We start from the raw sequence: 21,545 nt of genomic DNA, 5'->3' as shown, positions 1-21,545 counted from the left end.
TATTCTGTTTTTAAAATGGTCTAATTTGATGTGTTGTGTGAAATTGGTGTTGGGAAATGTTACCACTGATTTAAATTCAGGACCCACCCACCTAGTCAATCCTGTCCATCCCCTCAACATAACTACGGCTGTACTATAGCATCATGAGATCTTGTGATCTGTAGATCATATCTTTAGATGTGAAATTACCACTAACAGGTTAGTATGTTTTAAGTTGTTTCAAACCACAGCATGTTATCTGCAGATAAGTCTTCAGTTCCATGGTGGGGCCAAAGGCCTGGACATGGGTAATTTCTGGTGGGCACATTACATAAAACACACCAATGGTTGTTAGCCCACTGTTTTCTCCCTCAGGTTGATGTAGTTTACAAATCTACCTTTATGCTTGAAAAGGTTTGCCTTTATTAATAAGGTCTGATTAAAAATGATAAGATCACTTCCGCCATACACTGACAGGTGACGTCTCTGACAAGGGGTAACTGTCAAAATTGGCTACTTAGAAGTTGAAAATTCTCTGCCAAACAATGGTGTCCTGGCAAATTTGGCACGATCAGGATCATGGACAGACCTTCCTCCCTCAGCCTGGCTGGAGTGGGATAAAAGGGGGCTACTGGAGGGAAGACATAATGCAGAGATGCTGGCCAGATGTGTTTAGAAGCATCCATCCCTAGTGGAGATTCCTTGTCCTCGGGGACAGGCACAGTTGAGACTGAGCATTTTCTTCTGCCTGACCAAACCTAACCCTGAACTGGTTCACTGCCTTGGGGTATAGTCTCCAATCTGTAAATTGAGTTGCCCCTGGATAACCAGTCTGCACTGTCACTCAGGGCTCTGGGTACCAGAGTTGCTTTCAGTGACAGATTTTAGAAACTATCAGTTTGTATGCCAGCATGTTTAAGCAGTTGGACTTCAGTCTCCCTACCTGTGACAACATCTGAGCCACTGGGCAAAGGGAGAAAGTGTTTCAGAGTCAGATATACAGGTCCTTCTCAAAAAATTAGCATATTGTGATAAAGTTCATTATTTTCTATAATGTCATGATGAAAATTTAACATTCATATATTTTAGATTCATTGCACACTAACTGAAATATTTCAGGTCTTTTATTGACTTAATACGGATGATTTTGGCATACAGCTCATGAAAACCCAAAATTTCTATCTCACAAAATTAGCATATTATTAAAAGGGTCTCTAAACGAGCTATGAACCTAATCATCTGAATCAACGAGTTAACTCTAAACACCTGCAAAAGATTCCTGAGGCCTTTAAAACTCCCAGCCTGGTTCATCACTCAAAACCCCAATCATGGGTAAGACTGCCGACCTGACTGCTGTCCAGAAGGCCACTATTGACACCCTCAAGCAAGAGGGTAAGACACAGAAAGAAATTTCTGAACAAATTGGCTGTTCCCAGAGTGCTGTATCAAGGCACCTCAGTGGGAAGTCTGTGGGAAGGAAAAAGTGTGGCAGAAAACGCTGCACAACGAGAAGAGGTGACCGGACCCTGAGGAAGATTGTGGAGAAGCGCCAATTCCAGACCTTGGGGGACCTGCGGAAGCAGTGGACTGAGTCTGGAGTAGAAACATCCAGAGCCACCGTGCACAGGCGTGTGCAGGAAATGGGCTACAGGTGCCGCATTCCCCAGACCTGGGCTACAGAGAAGCAGCACTGGACTGTTGCTCAGTGGTCCAAAGTACTTTTTTCGGATGAAAGCAAATTCTGCATGTCATTCAGAAATCAATGTGCCAGAGTCTGGAGGAAGACTGGGGAGAAGGAAATGCCAAAATGCCAGAAGTCCAGTGTCAAGTACCCACAGTCAGTGATGGTCTGGGGTGCCGTGTCAGCTGCTGGTGTTGGTCCACTGTGTTTTATCAAGGGCAGGGTCAATGCAGCTAGCTATCAGAAGATTTTGGAGCACTTCATGCTTCCATCTGCTGAAAAGCTTTATGGAGATGAAGATTTCGTTTTTTAGCACGACCTGGCACCTGCTCACAGTGCCAAAACCACTGGTAAATGGTTTACTGACCATGGTATCACTGTGCTCAATTGGCCTGCCAACTCTCCTGACCTGAACCCCATAGAGAATCTGTGGGATATTGTGAAGAGAACGTTGAGAGACTCAAGACCCAACACTCTGGATGAGCTAAAGGCCGCTTTCGAAGCATCCTGGGCCTCCATAAGACCTCAGCAGTGCCACAGGCTGATTGCCTCCATGCCACGCCGCATTGAAGCAGTCATTTCTGCAAAAGGATTCCTGACCAAGTATTGAGTGCATAACTGTACATGATTATTTGAAGGTTGACGTTTGTTGTATTAAAAACACTTTTCTTTTATTGGTCGGATGAAATATGCTAATTTTGTGAGATAGGAATTTTGGGTTTTCATGAGCTGTATGCCAAAATCATCCGTATTAAGACAATAAAAGACCTGAAATATTTCAGTTAGTGTGCAATGAATCTAAAATATATGAATGTTAAATTTTCATCATTACATTATAGAAAATAATGAACTTTATCACAATATGCTAATTTTTTGAGAAGGACCTGTACAGTCATCATCTCTGTGATTGGAGAGAACGGAAGCCCCCCATTTGCCCGATACAGATGCCCCCTTCTCAGTAGTGGGGTGGGTGATGTGGGTTTCCGTGATGTGGAAAACAGACTGAATTTAACAAATGCAAGATTTTATATATATATATACATCCATACAGCCTCCATAAGAGGTTTAAGTTTGCTGCAAGATCAGGCTGAGTGTGGTACACCATGATTAGCATCAGCTCCCCCTACTTATGTGATCAAAATAAGGAACAGTATAAACCTTATCATCTCTGAAGCAGAAGGCCACAAAGAGTAAACTCAGATCCTGAAAAAAGAAGTGGGCCAGTTCTTACACAGGCCTATAGTGGTCATGTTGATAATCTGGTTCTGGGAGGAGCTAATGGGATCTGTTGAGATGAAGCATCTCTTATTTCTTTAGCTTTAGCCAGAATTTTACCTGACTTACAAAAACAGATCAGAGATTTCACTGTTTGGGTGATCAGAATAAGTTGGGAAAAACTGAAAGAACAAGTACAGTCGTTTGAGAGCAGAAGGAAGAAACCACAGAGACCTTTCAGACAGATGAAGGATGCTTTATACTTAGAAAGAGAAAGCTAAAGGAAAGTTTGTCAGAAAGAAGCAAAAAGTAGGGAAGGATCAGTGTGTGAGATGTGAGTATAGCAAAAGACTGCTCATGCAGAATTAAGAAAAGAGGAGACATAGAACTCAGAATAGGAGAAGGCAGGAGGTCCAGATAACCCAGAAAAGTTGTTTTTTTGGTTCTAATGATAAAGCGTAAGGTCCTACAGTCATACTATTGTTGGATAACAGACACATTGTGCAGTTTTTGGTTGATTCAGGTAGATCTATGTTAGTTCTCAGTATAAATTGTCCTATGACGTTTTCTCTGTCCACTCACTCTCTGTGCACCATCGGCAACACTGGCCTAATGCAAAATAATTCTAATACAAGTGGGTAAAAGTTACATAACAAAATTGTGTTTTTGAAAGTCTAAGTTCTGGCCATCAAACTTCTGTGGCCGTGACTTAATGTACAATTTCAATATTCAATTTGATAGTGTGTAACTTTGATCCCCTGGAGGACAGACAGACTGTGTGTGGTGCATGGCACAGTGACTCCCTCTCACAGACACAGACACAGACCATAGATCTAAGATATTTAAATGTGTTTATTTAGAATGTGAGGACAATTAAATGTTATTTTTTTCTTTTAATTTAAAGGAATTGGTAAGTTTGGAAACGAACAACTTTCTCCAAGATTTATCCCATTTCACCCCTGAGTCCAGGAACCGCAACCTGCCTGCAATCCTAAGGATCACATCCAGTCTGCGATTCAGCTCACGTAACATATCAGTCTGAGTGTTGATCTTCCTGAAGATCCCATCACACATGCCAGGCAGCCTCACAATGGCCAGAACAGCTGCTGACATTCTCCGAATTTCTCAATATGCCAGGTAACTGCTGACTCCAAAAAGCAGGAATCCTGATATCAAACATCCAATTATATACATATCTTCCACATCCTCGACTGACATTATCGACAGACACACAATCCTCCACTTCTGCCAGGAGTCCATTGTGTATCCAGAGAAAAACGTCCAGTCCGGACAAGTGGGCTCTCCTTCACCCTGTCTTCTCGTCGAGAAAATTTGATCAATTGCATTGAGGGACCAGCTGACCAAATTCATAACTCAGAATTTGGACGATATGCAAAAAGAGGCTCCAAAAAGAAGACAAGACACAGAGCTGAAGCAGGGCAGATATTGGAGGGTTGCGGGAGACAGAGAAAAAGCGTCCTCCTCTACCGAGAGCAGAAAGAAAATTTGTGGAGTTCCTCAGGGATTCCATGTTTATTTTGTCGTTTTGTACTTAGCTGTTTTCCTGTCCAGCATTTTGGTCAACGTTGCAGTGGTTTTTCAAATGTACTGTATAAATAAACTTACAGTACACAGAATAATCTTCAGTGGTTATCGTGATCGCATAGCTACATTCCTATGCTATAAAACTATGACCTGTGGGTTGACACAACTGACATTTCTGTAAAAGCAGTTGCAGCTCGGATGTTGCTTCTAAATTTAGATGAGACAGAAGTTGTCATCTTTGGACAGGAGTTTTTGAAAAAGAAACTGCTTAGCCAGTCATTTAATCCGAATGGCATTGTGATGACCTCTGGTAAAATAAAAAACGGAGGTGTTATTTTTGACCCATTTAAATCCTATATTAAACAGGTTTCTAGGATTTTCTTTGTTTCACCTCCTGAATATTACAAAAATTAGAAATATCCTGTCCAGGAGTGACGCTGAAAAACGAGTCCACGTATTTGTTACTTCAAGGCTGGACTATTGTAATTCGTTACTATCAGGATGTCCACAAAATGCAGTTCAAAGCATTCAGCTGATTCAAAATGCTGCAGCAAGAGTTCTGATGAAAATTAAAAAGAGAGATCATATTTCTCCTATTTTAGCTTCCTTTCATTGGCTCCCTGTTAAATCCAGAATAGAATTTAAAAATCTCCTCCTCACATATAAAGCCCTTAATGATCTAGCTCCATCATACATCAGAGATCTGATTGGTCCATACGTTCCTAACAGAGCACTTCGTTCTCATACTGCAGGTTTACTGATGGTTCCTAGAGTCTCTAGAAGTAGAATGGGAGGCAGATCCTTTAGTTATCAGGCTCCTCTCCTGTGGAACCAGCTCCCAGTTTTAGTCCGTGAGGCAGACACCCTGTCTACTTTTAAGGCTAGGCTTAAAACTTTCCTTTTTGATAAAGGTTATAGTTAGAGTGGCTTAGGTTATCCTGAGGTATTGTATCTCTGTAGTTATGCTGCTATAGGCTTAGACTGCTGGAGGACATAATGACCTCCAGCTTCTATATTCTCCTAGGAGTGTTTCTCTCCTAGCTACTATTACCACATAGTAATTTCACATTTTATTTTCTTTAAATTAGAAAGTACTGGATCAATGCTTCTGTGTTTCTTCTTTTGCGTCTTCTAGATTGAATTGACTTTTGTTTTTTGCAAATTGCCTTGAGATGACATGATCTGCAAACTGGCTCTAGATAAATAAACGAAGGAGGACGACTAGTACTTTTCGCCTGCTCCCTTGTTCAGGGGTCGCCTCAACAGGTCAGTTCAACTGGCACACAGACCTGGCAACGTTTTAAGCCGGATACCCTTGCTCGTGCGACAGGAAATGGAACCCGTATCCCCAGATGAGGTGGCTTTGATAAAGAAACTTAATTGACTTGAATGAATTCACCCCCTGAAGCTTCTGACACCAGTACAACACATCAGTGCTTAGCTCAACAGGCTAAATTATGCACAGCTGAAAAGGTTGTGGCTGCTATGTGGCTGTCGAATAAAAGACACTTGCCTGAAGAGGACTGAAAACTTTTGAGCAGATTCAGTCCAGAGTTTTTGTGGACTGTCCGAACCAGGGATTCTTCTTTAAGTGTCTAATATGGTACATTCTTGCAACAATCCAGATGCTAACTTCAGCATCGTTCAAAAGATGAGAGACAATAAATGTCTTTGATTAAGAGTTCTTGGTTTCTGGTATTTCATAGTAAAAAAAAAAAAACTCAAGAGTTTCGTTCATCATCTTAAAAGTTAGAAGAAAATAATACAATTCTAGTTTTAATTACATGAAAAATATGAATTGCTTCAGATGTTTGCCATGATGGCTTCATCATGAGGCTTCTCTTGTTAATGAAGGCAACCCTGAGGCCAATGTCACATTGGTTCCTCCAGCTGCATTAAGAATAAACTATTCTAACTCACTTGAAAATGAATTTGTGGAGTGTTTAAATTAATTGAGGGGAATAACTTTTCCCTTTTGTGATCTAAAGTTGATTATAGAGGACAAGGTAACCTACATTTCTTCCAACATTTTTAAAGGAGGCTAACCTTCCTGTTTATACTAGATGGAATGATTGGCTGGGAATGTGGAAGAAATTTAAAATGAATTGATCTTTCTGGAGCTCAGTTATAGGTGTAGTGAACGTGACAGAATACCTACCTTTCTTCAAGAGTCTTAAGTGGTTTAGTGAACTTAGAGCTTATCACACTTACAGCAGATTAGAGAATCATATTCCTCCATTTTATTGGCTTTAACTGACATGAATTGTTATTTAGATGTGTTATCAGTGTCTTTAAGCTGCTACTGGATAATTCAATCAGCTTCACAGCTTAACTACAAGCGTCAGGTCTTGGGGCATGCTTTTTAAAAACATTTTTTCTTTAAATTTATCTAAGCTGTCATTACCGTTTTAATTTAACAATTTACCTTGACGTGTGTGCAGCAAAGTTCCAAATAAAACAAAAACATGCTTCTGCAGATTAACATGGATGAAACCATGTTGTAGAAAAGTTCAAAATGACCAATTACTCACTGCTGGCACACCTCGATGTCTGTCATGTTACTGCTGCGCTTCAGACAGGCACCATGTTCGAGAGAGACACAAATATTCAGGTTCAGCTCAAAACAGAATGTGAAAGTGTTGATATTGTTGTCTGATTTCAGAAGGTGAAACTCATTTTACAGATTCACTACACAGAGTAAAATATACGTAAAGGCTTTATTTCTTGTAATGATGATGATTATGGCTTACAGAAAATGAAAACCCAAAATTCAGAGTCTCAGAAAATTAACCTATCACATAAGATCGGTTAAAAACAGATGTTTTAAACAGAAAGTTCAGGCCTCTCAAAAATATGTTTGTTTCTATAAACACCATATTTGGTTGGGGCTCCTTTTGCATGAATTACTGCATCAATGCAGCGTGGCATAGAGGCAATCAGCCTGTGGGTCTGCATAGGTGTGATGGAAGTCCAGATAGCTTTGATAGCAGCCATCATGTCATCTGCCTGATTGGGTCTGGTGTCTCTCATATTCTTCTTGACAACAGCCCATAGATTCTCTCTGAGGTTCAGGTCAGGGGAGTTGGCTGGTCAATCAAGAACAGTAACACCATGGTCACTGAACCAGCTTTTGGTACCTTTAGCAGTGTGGGCAGGTACCAAGTCCTGCTCAGCATCTCCATAAAGCTTGTCAGCAGAAGGCAGCATGAAGTGCTATAAAATTTGATGGTAGATGGCTGGGATGAGTGTAGACTTCAGAAAACACAGTGGACCAACACCAGCAGATGACATGGCACCCAAATTATCACCGAGTGTGGAAACCTTACACTGGACTTCAAACAATGTGGATTCTGTGCCTCTCCACTCTTCCAGTCTCTGGGACCCTGGTTTCCAAATGAAATGAAAACTTTACTTTAATGTGAAAAGAGAACTTTGGACCGCTGAGCAACAATCCAGTTCTTTTTCTCCTCAGCCCAGGCAACGATTCTGATGTCATCTCTGGTTCAGGGGTGTCTTGAGATGAGGAATGTGACTTTTGTTGCCCATGTGTACAATTTGTTTGTGCGTGGTGGCCCTTGGTGCACTGACTCAAGCCTCAGTTCACTCCTTGTGAAGCTCCCCCAAATTATTGATCAGATATTGCTTGACAACCCTCTCTAAGCTGTTGGTGCACTTTCTGCTCTACGTGCTACGTTTATGCTTGGATGCAGCACTCTATGAACAATCAGCTTCTTTAGCAATGACCTTTTGTGGCTTATGAAGGGTGTTAGTGACTTCTGGACATCTGTCAAGTCAGCAGTCTTCCCCTTGATTGTGTAGCCTATGACCCAGACTGAGAGACCATTTAGACCATGAGTGCCCAAGTCCAGTCCTCGAGAGCTACTATCCTGCAACCTTCAGAAGCATCCCTTCTCCAACACCCGAATCAAATGAACGGCTCGTCACCAGGCCTCTGCAGAGCTAAATGTCATGCGGAGGAGAGAATGCTGCCATTTGAATCAGGTGTGTTGGGGCAGAGACGCTCCAACACACCTGATTTAGAGACTCGGGAAACCTTTGAAGGTGTTTTGATTTAATTAGCTGATTTTCCAATTTCTAAACTTTTCATAATATTCTAATTTTATGAGAGACTGAAGTCTGAGTTCTTATTATTAGGCCTGAAATGTTTCACTCTATGTATACTTTTTCACAAGGCTCCAATGTTTTTAGCTTTACCTGTATATAGCAAACTAACAGTAAAGCACCAAGGGAGTAAATAATTAATTGCCAAATTTTAAAACTTGAGTCTGAGACACTAAATCATTGAATCAGCAAGATCAAAGTTTGTAATAGGACAACTGTCCTAATGGATTTGCCAAAAAAATCAATTTGCAATCTATTTTATCTATAAAACATTTTACAGAAGTAGAGTTCATAAAACTAGTCAACTCTTTAGTTCATCTGAAATAATCCAATTTGTCTAGAAAAACTACTAGGAACAAAGAAGACAAAACACTGCATACATACAGTCCACCTGTGATTTAAGTTGTAATACATGTTGAAGCTGTTTTGAATCAAATTTGTAACTTCAAGATTTTAGACCTGGTTTTACCTCGGGTGCTATTTTTCATCTTTCTCCGAGTTACAGAAGGTGCCACATTAATAAAATCTGGAGTGGAGGAAGAAGGATCAGACAAATAAGTGTTACCTTTGTTTAAATGAGGTATTTTAAAATGTCTTGAGATAGTCTATTCATGGAGATCTCTGATCGTTTAGAACTTTTACATTTCAAACACTTATCTATTCTATAAAATTTACAAAGCCCATAGGGTCCATTTTGTGATTTTTCTTTCGGAATAACAAACATAACACAACAATGCACAGTCGGATTTTTGTCTATACTTTTGGTTTGATTATTTGCAACAAATGTTAAGAAAAATGATTAATGAAGCTTTGTTGAAATAATTAGACTCGTGAATAATTCATGAGAAATTCCTTTTACGCATTTATTCACAGTTCCAATCTCTCCGAGCATTCTTAAACGTCTCAGTAGGGTGAGCGGCTCAGTGAAGATGGCGGACTGTATACGTGTTCCTGGTATTTTGCTGGTGATGTGCCTCTTTTCATTTGCGCATCAGCTTCGAGGTGATAATGCCAGTTTCGACAGATTACCCCTTAATCCTGATGGCTTCCAAAATCCCGGCGCAGGTCCGGGAACCGGGGTAAACCCAGGAGCCGCTGATAAGAACCAGGGTGCGGGGGCCTCGATAACTCGGAGGCGCTCTACCGGCTGGAAGTTGTCTGATGAGGCGGTATGCAGGGAGGATCTGACCCGGCGTTGTCCGAAACATTCCTGGAACAACAACCTGGCGGTACTAGAGTGTCTCCAGGACAAGAAGGAGGTAAATGAGCGCTGGAGAAAGATGCAGTTTGAGACCAGCAGCTCTGGGTGTGCCTGCGTTAGCTGATGCTAGCTAACCGCTGCTAGCGCTCGCATTTTAAGATCGTCATACGGAACAGCAGCCAAAACGAATCGTGTTTGAAATGGTAACCATTTTTTACTGTGACATCCAATGCGAATAAGTTGCTCGTTTTAATTTTTTCCCTCACAGTAACGTTACACATCGGCCCATTCTTCTTCCTCGACCTGTTTCAACCACTGTGACCAAAAGGTGGGGGTGGTACCGATTGTCTTCAGATCTTTTATCATCCTGGACCCGCCTGCTGCAGAACAAACAGGAATCTTTCTAAATGCTCTGTGTATGGCTTCTTTGTACTGTTGAAGTAGTTTGTATTAGCTGACACGAGTTATTAGATGCCTTAAATTAGGTTATAAATTAACATCTTGTTCATCGAGTTCTGATGTTTGTTAATCTAGTCAGAACTGTCCATGTCTCTTTATCCTCCAGCCCTATTTGAAACATAGTTCAGGTATCTTAAATAAGTTTGTGTGTTATGTCTGGAAGCTACACGGCATGCAGAAAGTACTCACAGCTCTGCACATTTTCTACATTTAGTTATGTTACGACCTTCTTCCAAGTAGTGTCAAATTCATCTCTTTCCTCAAAATTCTGCACACAGTACCCCATTATGTGAAAGAAGTTTGTTGCAAATTAATTACGAATAGAGAACTAAGAACTTTTGCGTAAGTATTCACAGCCTTTCCCCAATACTTTGTTGATCCGCCTTTGGCAGCAATTACAGTTTTCTTGAATATGATGCCACAGCTTAGCTCACCTATCTTTAGGCAGTTTGATCCATTCTTCTTTGCAGAACATCCCAAGCTCCCATCAGGCTGGACTTCTGTGTGCAGCCATGTTCTGATCTCTCCAGAGATGTTCAGTCAGATTTAAGTCTGGACTCGGGCTTGGCCACTCCAGAACATTAACAGAGTGGTTCTGAAGCAACTCCTTTGAGATCTTGGCTGTGTGCTTTGGGTTGTTGTCCTGCCGAAAAATCAACCGTTCTGAGGTCGACTGGGGCAACGAGTTCAAAGATGAAACAAAGAGTTCTATCTTTGTCTCATCAGAGCAGAGAATTTCGTTTCTCATGGTCTGAGAGTCCTTCAGGTGCCTCTTGGCAAACTGCTGATGGGCTTCCATGTGCCTTTTATTAAGAAGAGGCTTTCGTCTGGCCAGTCTACCATATAGGCCAGACTGGTGGGTTGCTGCAGAGATGATTGTCCTTCTGGAAGGGTCTCCTCTCTCCACAGAGCCTCTGATAGTGACTTTGGGATTCTTGGTCACAATGGTTCTGATGGAGGCCACTGTGCACATGGGGACCTTCAAAGCAGCAGAAATTGTTCTGTCTCCTCCCCCAGATTTGGGCCTCCATCCAGACTCTGAGGTCTACAGATAATTGCTTAAACTTCACGCTTTGCGCTCTGACATGCACTATGTGTGCCTCTCCTAATCATGTCCAATCAGCCCAATTTACCACAGGTGGACTCGGTTTAAGCTGTAGAAACATCTCAGGGATGATCAGTGGAAACGGTATGCACCTCAGCTCAATTTTGACCTTCATGGCAAAGGCAGTGAATAATTTTTGGATGCACTGTACAACACTTGTTGGACATCAAATGTTCTGGGATGTTCTGTCATTTTCCTGATAGGAAGTCCCCACCTAACCCCAACGGTAAGAACGTATTTCATCAAGCTGATGCATAGAGGACTGCCTGGTCATGTCTGTGTTTATAAAGCTTTTTAGGAAGAAACTTTTTTTCCTACCTAAATATACAGTGAATAACTTAACACCTGCTGACGAGATTTCATGTTGGTTCTCTTCTCAGCCTTGATGTAGTTTTCAGGTGCCAGACTGCCTTGCAGGATCTTCCAGTAGATTCTGTTAGAAGAGAGCCAATGTTGTGCATGTTTGCTGTATGGTACCTGATTGTTAAGTTAACTTATGTTAAGCTCATTAACTTTAAGTCGAGCAGAACTGCAGTAAGCCAAGATCCCTGTTTGCCTAAGCAGGAGGTTCCAGATGCTAGGACAAGCCTTGCTGTCAGACTATCCTGTGCTTGCTCACAGTCACAAGCCTTTTATTTAATGGGTAAACATTGGTGACAGGCCATTTTTATCTAGGTCGGGAGAAAATTAGTTGTGAAGTGCCTGTAAAAAGAGTTTTGAAAAAGTTTGGACTGCCTAGGAAGCAAACATCTGGGTCCAGGTAAGGGCGTTGAGTGCAGCAGTCTCTGTTATTGGACTTTAAGGTCCAGAGATGTGAAAACTTTTGTCTGTGTGTTTTAAACTTTTCTTTTCTTTTTATTTTAGCACTTGGGCTTTAGAAAGACAAGTTAGTCTGTTTTTATGGAGGTCCACTAAATAATTGGCAGAAAATGACTTTTAGCAAATAACTTGAACCTTCTATTATTTACCTTAACTGGATATGCTCCCAGCGGGGGAGCACATGAATCAGTAATGAAGATAATAGCTTGTAGCAGGATTAGAGGGAGTGAGTTTCTATAGAAATCGCCCTGGCTTGTCATCTGTTCTGTGCAAGCTTTGCTGCCTACGCAGGTACTTTTACAAACTTACCAAGATACAGGATTTTAATTTACAACACAGGGACCGCTCGCGGGCTGGGCGATGATGGAGTTGCTGGGTACCTGAAAATCACAATAGTGGTGTTTAAAACCCTTCATTAAATACTGCTGCTGAATTAAGCAGAAACGTTTTTATATGGTGCTTTTGTTTTCAAGTAAGAATAGTATTTTCAGGTCAACTTTGGGTTTTTGCTGCCGTTCCTGCTGGGTTATTTTTACCAACAAAATGAAACTGCAAAAACATGTCAGCATCAGGTGATGGTGGCAAATGAAGTTTTAAATCTCTGGAAGCTGAACCTGTTACGGGCAGAAATACATTTGAAATGGCCAAATTCTACCAGTTTATTTATACGATAATTTTACAGAGGTGTACATGTTGAGACAGTTTTCTGCCTCTCCTCGTTGATCTGGCACTCTGCTGCTGTTGTCTGCTCCAGTTAGGAATTCAGATGTGTATTTCTGGTGGTTCAGACCGCCTCCTGCCAGCCTTTCTGGCTGCTGCGCTGTGGTTTTGTGTACGTGGTCCTAACCCTCTGAGTCCTGATGGAGGAGACTGAACACTGTCCTCTCTAGTTTGTTGTCATGTTGCTGTTCTGCTACGATTCATTTTTTAAAAATATGTTTACCAGGTTCATATGGTGAATAATGTTGCTGTGTCATTATACATCAGAATAAATGGTAAATTAGAATCACAGTTTAATATTATTCAGTCACTTCTTCAGAGTTGTTCATGTGTTGTTCATTAAAATAATCATCAGACATCTTATAGACTACTCACAAAAATTATTTTGGGATATTTGGCTTTCAGATGAAATGTCAGGATGAAGCTAAAATGCACTATATAACCTTTACAGGTCAACTTAATGTGACCTTCTCTAAACGTTTCAGTACTTTTTGCACAACTTGCTGTTCTATAACAAGGAGCTTAATGACAAAGTTAACAGGAGATGTTTGATGCATGAATCAACCAATTCATTTCCTGGTTCTATCAGAACCGGGTTTTAAACAGTTCTCCTCATCATCACATTCTGACATCATGAGAACAAGATGACCCGTAACAAATGAGCAACAGTACCTCATCATTGCGAGGCTTCAAACAGGATGTTGTCAGACGGAAGAGACCACTGAGCTTAGAGTGTCACTGAGAATCATCAGCAGGTTGCAACAGAGAGTGGAAGAGTCACAGAAAGTCATAGAAGTGGACGTCCTTTGGCTACAACCCACACTGATGACCACTTCATTTTTAACAGAGCCCTGCAGAACCAGATGATGAAGGCCACTGAATTCCAGGCGCCTACGGGGGTGAGAGGCACCCAAGTGTCACCTCAGACCATTAGAAACCATTTACATCAGAGTAGTCTGCATGCTAGATGACCTACAAGGGTACCTGACCACACAACCAGGCACAGACATCATCATCTTGCCTGGACCGTGGAGCATTTATGCTGGATGAGGGACCAGTGGGCCTCAGTGCTGTTCTCTGATGAAAAAGTTTCCCACTGAGCAGAAATGATGGCCGCCAACCATGTTGGAGACGTCAAGGAGATCTCTATGTATCAGCCTCTGTTGTTACCAGAACAGCCATGTTGTGCCATGTGGTGTCACAGTGTGAACAGGTTGTCTAGTCAATACAGAACTGCCCTACACTTGGTGAATGGTACAATGATTAGCCCGTACTACCTGAATAACATCATTAATCCAGTCATAGTGTCCCTGCATGAACAACACGGGCCTAATATCATCTTCATGGAGGACAATACTCCAGCTCATCCAGGTCGCATCATTAGAGAACGACTGCTGGAGACTGGGGTAAATGGAAAGGAATGGCCTGAACGTTCTCCAGACTAGAATCCCATAGAAAACCTCAGCTGAGTCACCATCTAGAGGTCTGTAACTCTGGACCCCAGAACCTCAATGACCTGAGGGCATAAAGAAGAGAAGATGCCCTACCTCAGCAGACAATAAGTCGACTTGTGAACAGCATGAGACGTTGTTGTCGAGCTTTGATGCTCAAGGGCACATGACACTTTATTGAGACATTTTGTTGTGGTATACCAGCCACTGTTATTGTTTTTTCTTTCAATAATTAGTTTGAAATGAGGAAATTATCATTGCATGCTTCTACTTAAATGCCCTGCTTTCATGATATAATATCGCCGTAGAGTGAACCTTTTATGTTTTCCATAAATTCCATCTGAAAACCAAATATCCCTAACGGTTGTAAGTGGTGTATGTGGTACTTTATTTTACAGTCATATTTAATATATTGGAGTATGGGTTCAGAGGAGGCCTGCTTGTCAGACAACTTTAAGCAGGTGTAAATTCTTTAATCAATTTCAACATCCCTAGAAAATGAATGTTGTTACTATACCTGCATGCCAGCGTGGTCCATCTCTGCTGGTGAGAGTGTGTGTTCAGCTGTGCACACTCCAGTAGCGTAGTCAGAAGAAGGGAAGAACCTTTATATTCAACACACATCCCTTCCTGCTCCATAACCTAAACAGGAATGAGCTGAATCATTAGAAGATATGAATACATAATACAATCTAAAAATCAAATCCTTGCTCTAACACAGAAGTACTTTATTTAAAGTTCAATATTAGTATTAGTAACAAAATACACATATCCTAATGAGGTGTGAGCCAATAAAAATGCTTGCTTTAGTCTTGCAGTAACCTGCTACAGTGCTTCCATATGAACTACTTTATAAACAGGTTATGTATTTATCTATATGAACAGATTCATTCTCCTGTAGTGGGTAATGCTAATAAGAAGTTGGATGAGCCGATCCATGTTCAGTAACTTTGCTCTTCTAGCCTCACTGCTATGGATACCCAGGTTGCTCAGTCTGTCATTAGCCATAGTTGTTCACAAATGGGTCTCGATTGGTTTAGAAGCTGAAAAGCTGCTCCCGCATGCCGCTGTATCCTGATATTTCTCCAACTGTGAAGTATCTGGAAATTACGTAAAATGAATGTCAGTTAAAAGAATCTGCATCATAATATTATAACATTGACATTTTATGTGAAATATATTGATTACAAAGTAGGTGATCGGTATAATAAATTCTAATGGTGCAGCAGAAAGAACCTCAGAGCATTCAGCTTGTTCTGATGTTTATTCAGTAGTATTTTTACATCACTTTTAAAAGCATGAATCATAACTCCAGTCATTTCCTCACATTTTGTAATTACATATATCTGTTTACTACAGATGTGAAATATCTGTAGCAATAAACTCCACTCTGCCTTTGCAGACATATTGAATGATTTCAACATTTGAACAAGTTCTGCTCTGGAAATGTGGCAGCATTAACCCAACAGGCATTCCTTTAAAAATCATGGCTCCAGCTGCTGTTGAGACTAACAGAAAAACATTTTAATTTCCTTGCAGATTCCACTCCTAAATTCAGTTTCCCGTGTTTGCCTCACCTCCACGTTGGTCTTTGCAGCACATTTAATTTGGCCATCTCATGTCACAGCTCTGTAATAAACATGCACCCATAAACTCCCAGTTCCAGACCGCTTTGCCCTTTTCACATCGGTTAAAGGCGATCAGCGGAGATCTTGTGCTGAGCCGTGTGTGTCAGTTTCTGCCTGTGTCATGATAGTCAGGCAGTGTGTTCAAATGCCTTCAGTGCTCTAAAAAGAGAGAAGGTTTTGTTCCCCGTTCTCAGCATGAGATTTCGCTCATCAGTGTACGGTTTATATCAGACTCTGGAGGATCGCCAGTGTCTCTGCTCTGTTTGCATCTACAGACTCCTGCAGCTGCTGTCCTTACATATCACTACATTACACTCATCCCACAATTCAGTATAACCCCCAGCAGTGTACTCTGGGTACAGGTTTGTTATTGGCTGGATGTAAACGACATGCTGATCCGCTGAGTGTCTGAAAGAGGCTAAAATAAATCCGTTTACACATTCATCTGTCAGCAGTCAGTAATTATCTGGTTGATCTGCAGAGTAAAAAGAACATTTCAAGTCATAAGTCAGTCTTAATGCCAGACCCTTAACTATTTGTTCTTTTTCTTCTAGGAAACCGAAATCGCCTCCGAATGCAATCATGTAAGTTGCTGCTCAGAAGCTTCTTGTGTTCTGTGTGTTCCTGCATGTGAGTGTGTGTTATTTGTGAAATGGAGGGACCCCTATTTTAGATTTCATCTTTCTTGTATGAAAGTGCAGCAGTTGTCAGTTTTATTTGGAAATCATTCTTCTGGGAATGTTGTTGGTAAAGTGAAACGTTTCAAATACAAAAAACATATTTGCCATAACTGATCCAGGTAACCTGCATGTGTGGTATTTGCTTTCTTCTCCAGCTGCTGTGGAACTATAAGTTGAACCTGACCACCGATCCAAAGTTTGAGTCTGTAGCTGTGGAGGTCTGCAAGACTACAATCTCAGAGGTCAGATGCTAACACCTAGCCTCTTCAGCCGGACCTTTACCTTGCATTTTGTACATTGACATTTAGTTAGAGAAAATGATAAATGGATCTACCTAAACTAACTAGCAAGGTTCTGAACCTAAAAACCACAACAAGCCGCAGGAAGATTAAAGCTGGGGAGCTCACATTATTGCAGCACTAATTGGTTTTAAGTTTTTTAAAATTTTGTTTTTACAGTTTTTTTCTTAAATCCAGCCAGTCTGATTCAGGGCAGCTCCAATTAGTTTGTTTATTCCTAGTTCCAGTGTTAAACTGATACTGGTGCCAGGTTAGTACTGTCACTAGCTGTGGTTCTGGCACGGATTTAACTGGTTCTACCCTGGCTCCAGCTTTAAGCTAGGCCAGAGCATGGAACAGCTTCTATCGGTAGGTGAAACATCCTCATGGAGATCAACTATCTGAGTGTTTTCACCACCTTTTAAAACTCCGACATTAGTTTTGCTTTTATTCTGGCTAATTTATCACAAGGAACCTTTAACAGCCAGAGCTTAAACATGAATGAAAGTCAGATTAGCCCTGAAACACGAGGTCACAGATTTATCCTCCCGTTGTTTGATATCATCCATCATAGTTTTAAGTAGGTCACTGCGCCACATAGAGCTGCACTCACACCTGCTGCTTTTCACCAAATCTGTAAACACCGTTTAAATGTTTCTTTACCACTTTTAGCCTTTAAATAAAACCAGATATGTTTAAGAAATCCTGCCTCTGATGCTGTTTTCCAGTGCTGCTGCTGCTGATCAGAGATCAGCTGGCTGGGATTGTAAAGTGCTTAAAACAGTGTTAATAAATCATATTAGTGACTGCTCACTGTGATCCTCCACAAAACGGCAACATAAAACAGAGTTCAGGGTGAAACACTGATTGGATGAGATGCTTGTGATGTAATGACGTGTCCCTGAGCATGCTTCTTGGCAGTGGAAAGCCAAGCCAGTTCTTATCTAGAACCAGTTCTTATCTAGAACCAGTTCTTATCTAGAACCAGCTTGTACCACCGGTTCAGTTTCAGGGCTGGAACCTGTGAAAGCAGCAGCTTATAAGCCGCTTCATTCTAATTCTGTTTGTTCTTGTTTCCACTGGCTCATTTAAGGTGGCTCCGCTCCACTCTGTATCGCTCGACCCGGTACGGTACCTGATGTGTTTCCACTGACGGCTGGGGCTCCGACTCCAGTGCAGTGCGCTGTGCTGCTATTAACGTTACTGTGTGACATTGTCACATGAATCTGCATGAAATAATAAAGAAATAGAAAATAAAAACAAAACAAAATACAAATGTTTTGTATCATTGTATATGCAAGAATGTCGTGTATTTTTTTCATGACTAAAATGATCCACTGGGATATCTATCTGGACCACAGCCCAGCCAGAACCGACTTCTAACCACGGTGAAGTTAGTCTTAGGTTAGATATTGGATATTCGTGCTCTGCGGATTCTTTGGCGTTTTCCTCCTGTTTCATCCAAAGTAGGCAGTCTGATTACGGGCAGCTGCTCTCTGCCTGTCCCTCTTCCTGCAGACGCTGGTTCGCTTAAGGACCGTATTTCCAAACCAAACACGCTGTTTCATGGTGGTTTTGTTTTGTGTGTTTTGGGGGAAATGTTTGCGTCTGGACAACTGATTTTATGTGTGATCAGCTGGTTTAAGATGTTATTATATACAGCGCTCTGCCTGCATGTAATTCAGAAAGCTTATGTGTCCTTTCTCTTTCCTTTCAGCCTTCAGGCAGGGATTATGATCTGTAAATAGTAAAATTATACTTGGGTTTGACCCGACCACTGTGGTCCTTAATATTATTGTGGTCTCTCACGACTATTATTAACTTTTCCCTGCGCTACCCTGGGGAAAACCACCTAATTTCTCCTGGGCCCATGGCCAATCAGTGAACAGCAGTCTGTTTACACCACATGTAGGCCCGGCTCAGCTTTGGTCGGACCTGCTCAGGAGCAGGGACCAAAAAAGTAAGTACCGGTACGTAAAAAACAGTAATGGAAACAGTGGAGTGGAGTAGGGCCAAATCGAGCCAGTGGAAAAGGAGCATTAGTGAACTGTGGCAAATAGATTCCATTAATTTATGAAGTATTGGAAGAAATTAAATAAATGCAAGAAAGAGAGGCTAAAATTTTCAGTTGCATAAGTCAGAGTTGGCATAAATAGCTTACCTGTAATTTGTAAATGAAGTTGAACATTTGAAGGATAGATATAATGTGCTGCTTATACTTGGAACCCTTGTAGAAAGAACTCTGATGCTTTTAGTTCCTTCACACAGTAAGGCTTCTCTACACTCAGATTAAAGAATGTGCTGCAGAGGAGCGGGGAAAGGGCTTCTTGGTCTCCTGTCTGGTGGATAACCGTGGCAACATCACCGACTACCAGTGCAACCAGTACATCACCAAGATGGCCAGCATCATCTACAGTGACTACCGACTGATCTGCGGGTTTATGGACAGATGTCGAGAAGACATCAACACTCTGCGCTGTGGCAGCATCAGCACGGGAGAGAAGGTGAGCTGCGCTTTAACGTTGACAGATCGAGTAACAACATGGAGTTCTCCTCCATGTTGTTTTGCACACCTGGAGCCGGTGGGTTTGCTCATTTTTCTGTGAATCGTTGTTGCCTTTGATGGACATGGTTCACTTAATCTCTTAAAAGCATAAGTAGGTCTCTTTACTTTGTGTTATTGAACTAAAAAAAATCTACTTTTATTTAACAATTGTTTTTACTAAGAGAGGTGAATCTAAGGTTATTGGGGAAAACCCGTTTTAATGAACAGTTACCAGCGTTGGTGCTGTCACTTCTGGAATGGATGATTTCTCAGCAAAGCCATCCTCTGCCATGGTAAATGGTAAATGGACTGAACTTATATAGCGCTTTTCCAGTCATACAGACCGCTCAAAGCGCTTTACACTAGAGCCACATTCACCCAATCGCACTCACTTTTGGTAGGCAACTTGAGGTTAAGTGCCTTGCCCAGGGGCACATCAACCTATGGCAGGAGGAAGCTGGAATCGAACCCACAACCTTCCGATTGCAAGACGACTACTCTTCTTACTGAGCCACAGTCGCCGGTAAAACACCTCTGACCTCATGTCCTACATCAACACTGTTTCATTAAACCTTCAACCACTGTTATGTTTGCTTCAGAGCAGTGGTGTCAAATATATGGGCTGTGAACCAAAACCGGCCCGCCACGGGGTCCACTCTGCACCGCAGGTAGTTTGTCTGCAGTGATGCGTTTGGGCGTTGCTCCGGGATGTTGGGGTGAGCCAAAAAGCAAAACTCTCGATCAGGTTCTGTGAAGCTACAGCTGTTAGTGTTACAAAGTCAGGGAGGAATGTTGGAAAGCTCAGGTCGTTCCCGGCTGCTTCGCTGGAAGACTAAAACCCAGTCAACAATGGTGAAGATGCCATGAAATAGATAAATGATTATTTGTTTAAGGTTTTCATCCTATCAGAATGTCATCCCAGCCGATGTCGAGCCACAAAACAGAGGAGAAACATCCCATGAATGTCAGATTTCCTCTAATCAGATAGTGATGCTATCGGGTTCTAACAACCCTAATGCCTCTCTGTCTATTATCATGTCAACATTTCCCTCATTGTTATTCACCTAGCAGTTAGTTTCAGCTAAAGCTGTCCAATCAGTCTACATGTCTTTCTATTCCCCAATAACTCCGGATTTGGAGTTGATTTTATAGCAGTTTGTTTTACAAGCCTGTTGTAAATGCAGAGAAACCTGCAGTGATGGGACAAACGTTTCCTGGACCTTGCAATAAAGTGAACAAATGAAGACAAAAGGCTGCTGAGAACAGGCATTTACAGTGTTGGGGGTCTTTTCCTTTAGATGTGGGCTGGACAGTTAAATTGATCAAGCTGTGCTGGTTTAAACCTTCTGATGTTTGACCTGCTCAACGTGTCTGTCTTTGTGCAGGACATCCATTCACAGGGGGAAGTGATAGCCTGTCTGGAGAAAGGTTTGGTCCGTGAGGCTGAGGAGCAACCAGGTGCACACCACATCAAGGACGACTGTAAGAAGGCCATCATGAGAGTAGCAGAACTCTCTTCTGATGATTTCCACCTGGACCGCTACCTGTACTTGGCCTGCAGAGATGACCGTGAACGGTTCTGTGAAAATGTGAGGATGCTTACAGTCAATGTCCACAACTGATCTGTGATTAATAGTCTGCTGCTGTAGTGACTGATTGAAATTTTAATCAGAACCTTTCTTTTTTGGAAGTACTGGTGCATCACAGTTAATTAGAACAGCATCAGATGTTCATTAACTATACAAATTCAATTAAAAAGTGGAAGTCGTAAAATTGATTCCACGGTGATGTAGTTCAAGCAGTTTTTTGTCTTTGCTTTGGTGACCGCGGCCTGCAGCTAATGAACCGGGTCAAACAATCATGGAGTGTTTCAGCAGATCAACAGCTCCTGCTGAGGGATCACCGTCTACTACAGGATTTATCAAACAAACTAAAGCCAACTGAGCATCTCTCAAAGGTTGAAAGGGAAAGAAAGCCACCACTAGGTGGCGGTAATGCAAGTCATTCTCAGAATTCAAGCAGAGTATTTCTGCTCCACTCACCCATAAAATGAAAGCCTTGCATTTCTTTTAAAGCACTGCAATTTGAGTTTAACCCACAAGGAAAATGTTATTTAG

At 41.6% G+C, this 21,545-nt stretch overlaps 1 protein-coding gene and 1 long non-coding RNA gene across 2 annotated transcripts in view; one reads left to right on the top strand and one right to left on the bottom strand.

Annotated features, from left to right (window-relative positions):
• Positions 1-9,439: 9,439 nt before the first annotated feature.
• The window catches only part of LOC124883783 (Golgi apparatus protein 1-like), a 30,787-nt gene continuing 18,681 nt past the window's right edge, over positions 9,440-21,545 (top strand). Inside the window, exons 1-5 of the mRNA XM_047391116.1 lie at positions 9,440-9,801; positions 16,480-16,509; positions 16,761-16,847; positions 19,172-19,387; positions 20,814-21,017. Of these exons, the coding sequence (XP_047247072.1) occupies positions 9,472-9,801; positions 16,480-16,509; positions 16,761-16,847; positions 19,172-19,387; positions 20,814-21,017 (867 nt within the window). The 5' untranslated portion in view covers positions 9,440-9,471. The remainder of the gene's footprint in view (positions 9,802-16,479; positions 16,510-16,760; positions 16,848-19,171; positions 19,388-20,813; positions 21,018-21,545) is intronic.
• LOC124883791 lies at positions 10,004-11,525 on the bottom strand. Its single transcript, XR_007042318.1, has 2 exons — positions 10,637-11,525; positions 10,004-10,123 (listed from the first exon to the last, which is right to left on the bottom strand). It is a non-coding gene; the product is annotated as an uncharacterized LOC124883791 (long non-coding RNA).

The sequence above is a fragment of the Girardinichthys multiradiatus genome, chromosome 2 (genome assembly GCF_021462225.1).
Source record: "Girardinichthys multiradiatus isolate DD_20200921_A chromosome 2, DD_fGirMul_XY1, whole genome shotgun sequence".
In the NCBI taxonomy this organism is placed as follows: Eukaryota; Metazoa; Chordata; class Actinopteri; order Cyprinodontiformes; family Goodeidae; genus Girardinichthys; species Girardinichthys multiradiatus.
Note: the sequence above shows the minus strand (reverse complement) of the source record. Positions and strands in the feature narration are given on the sequence as shown.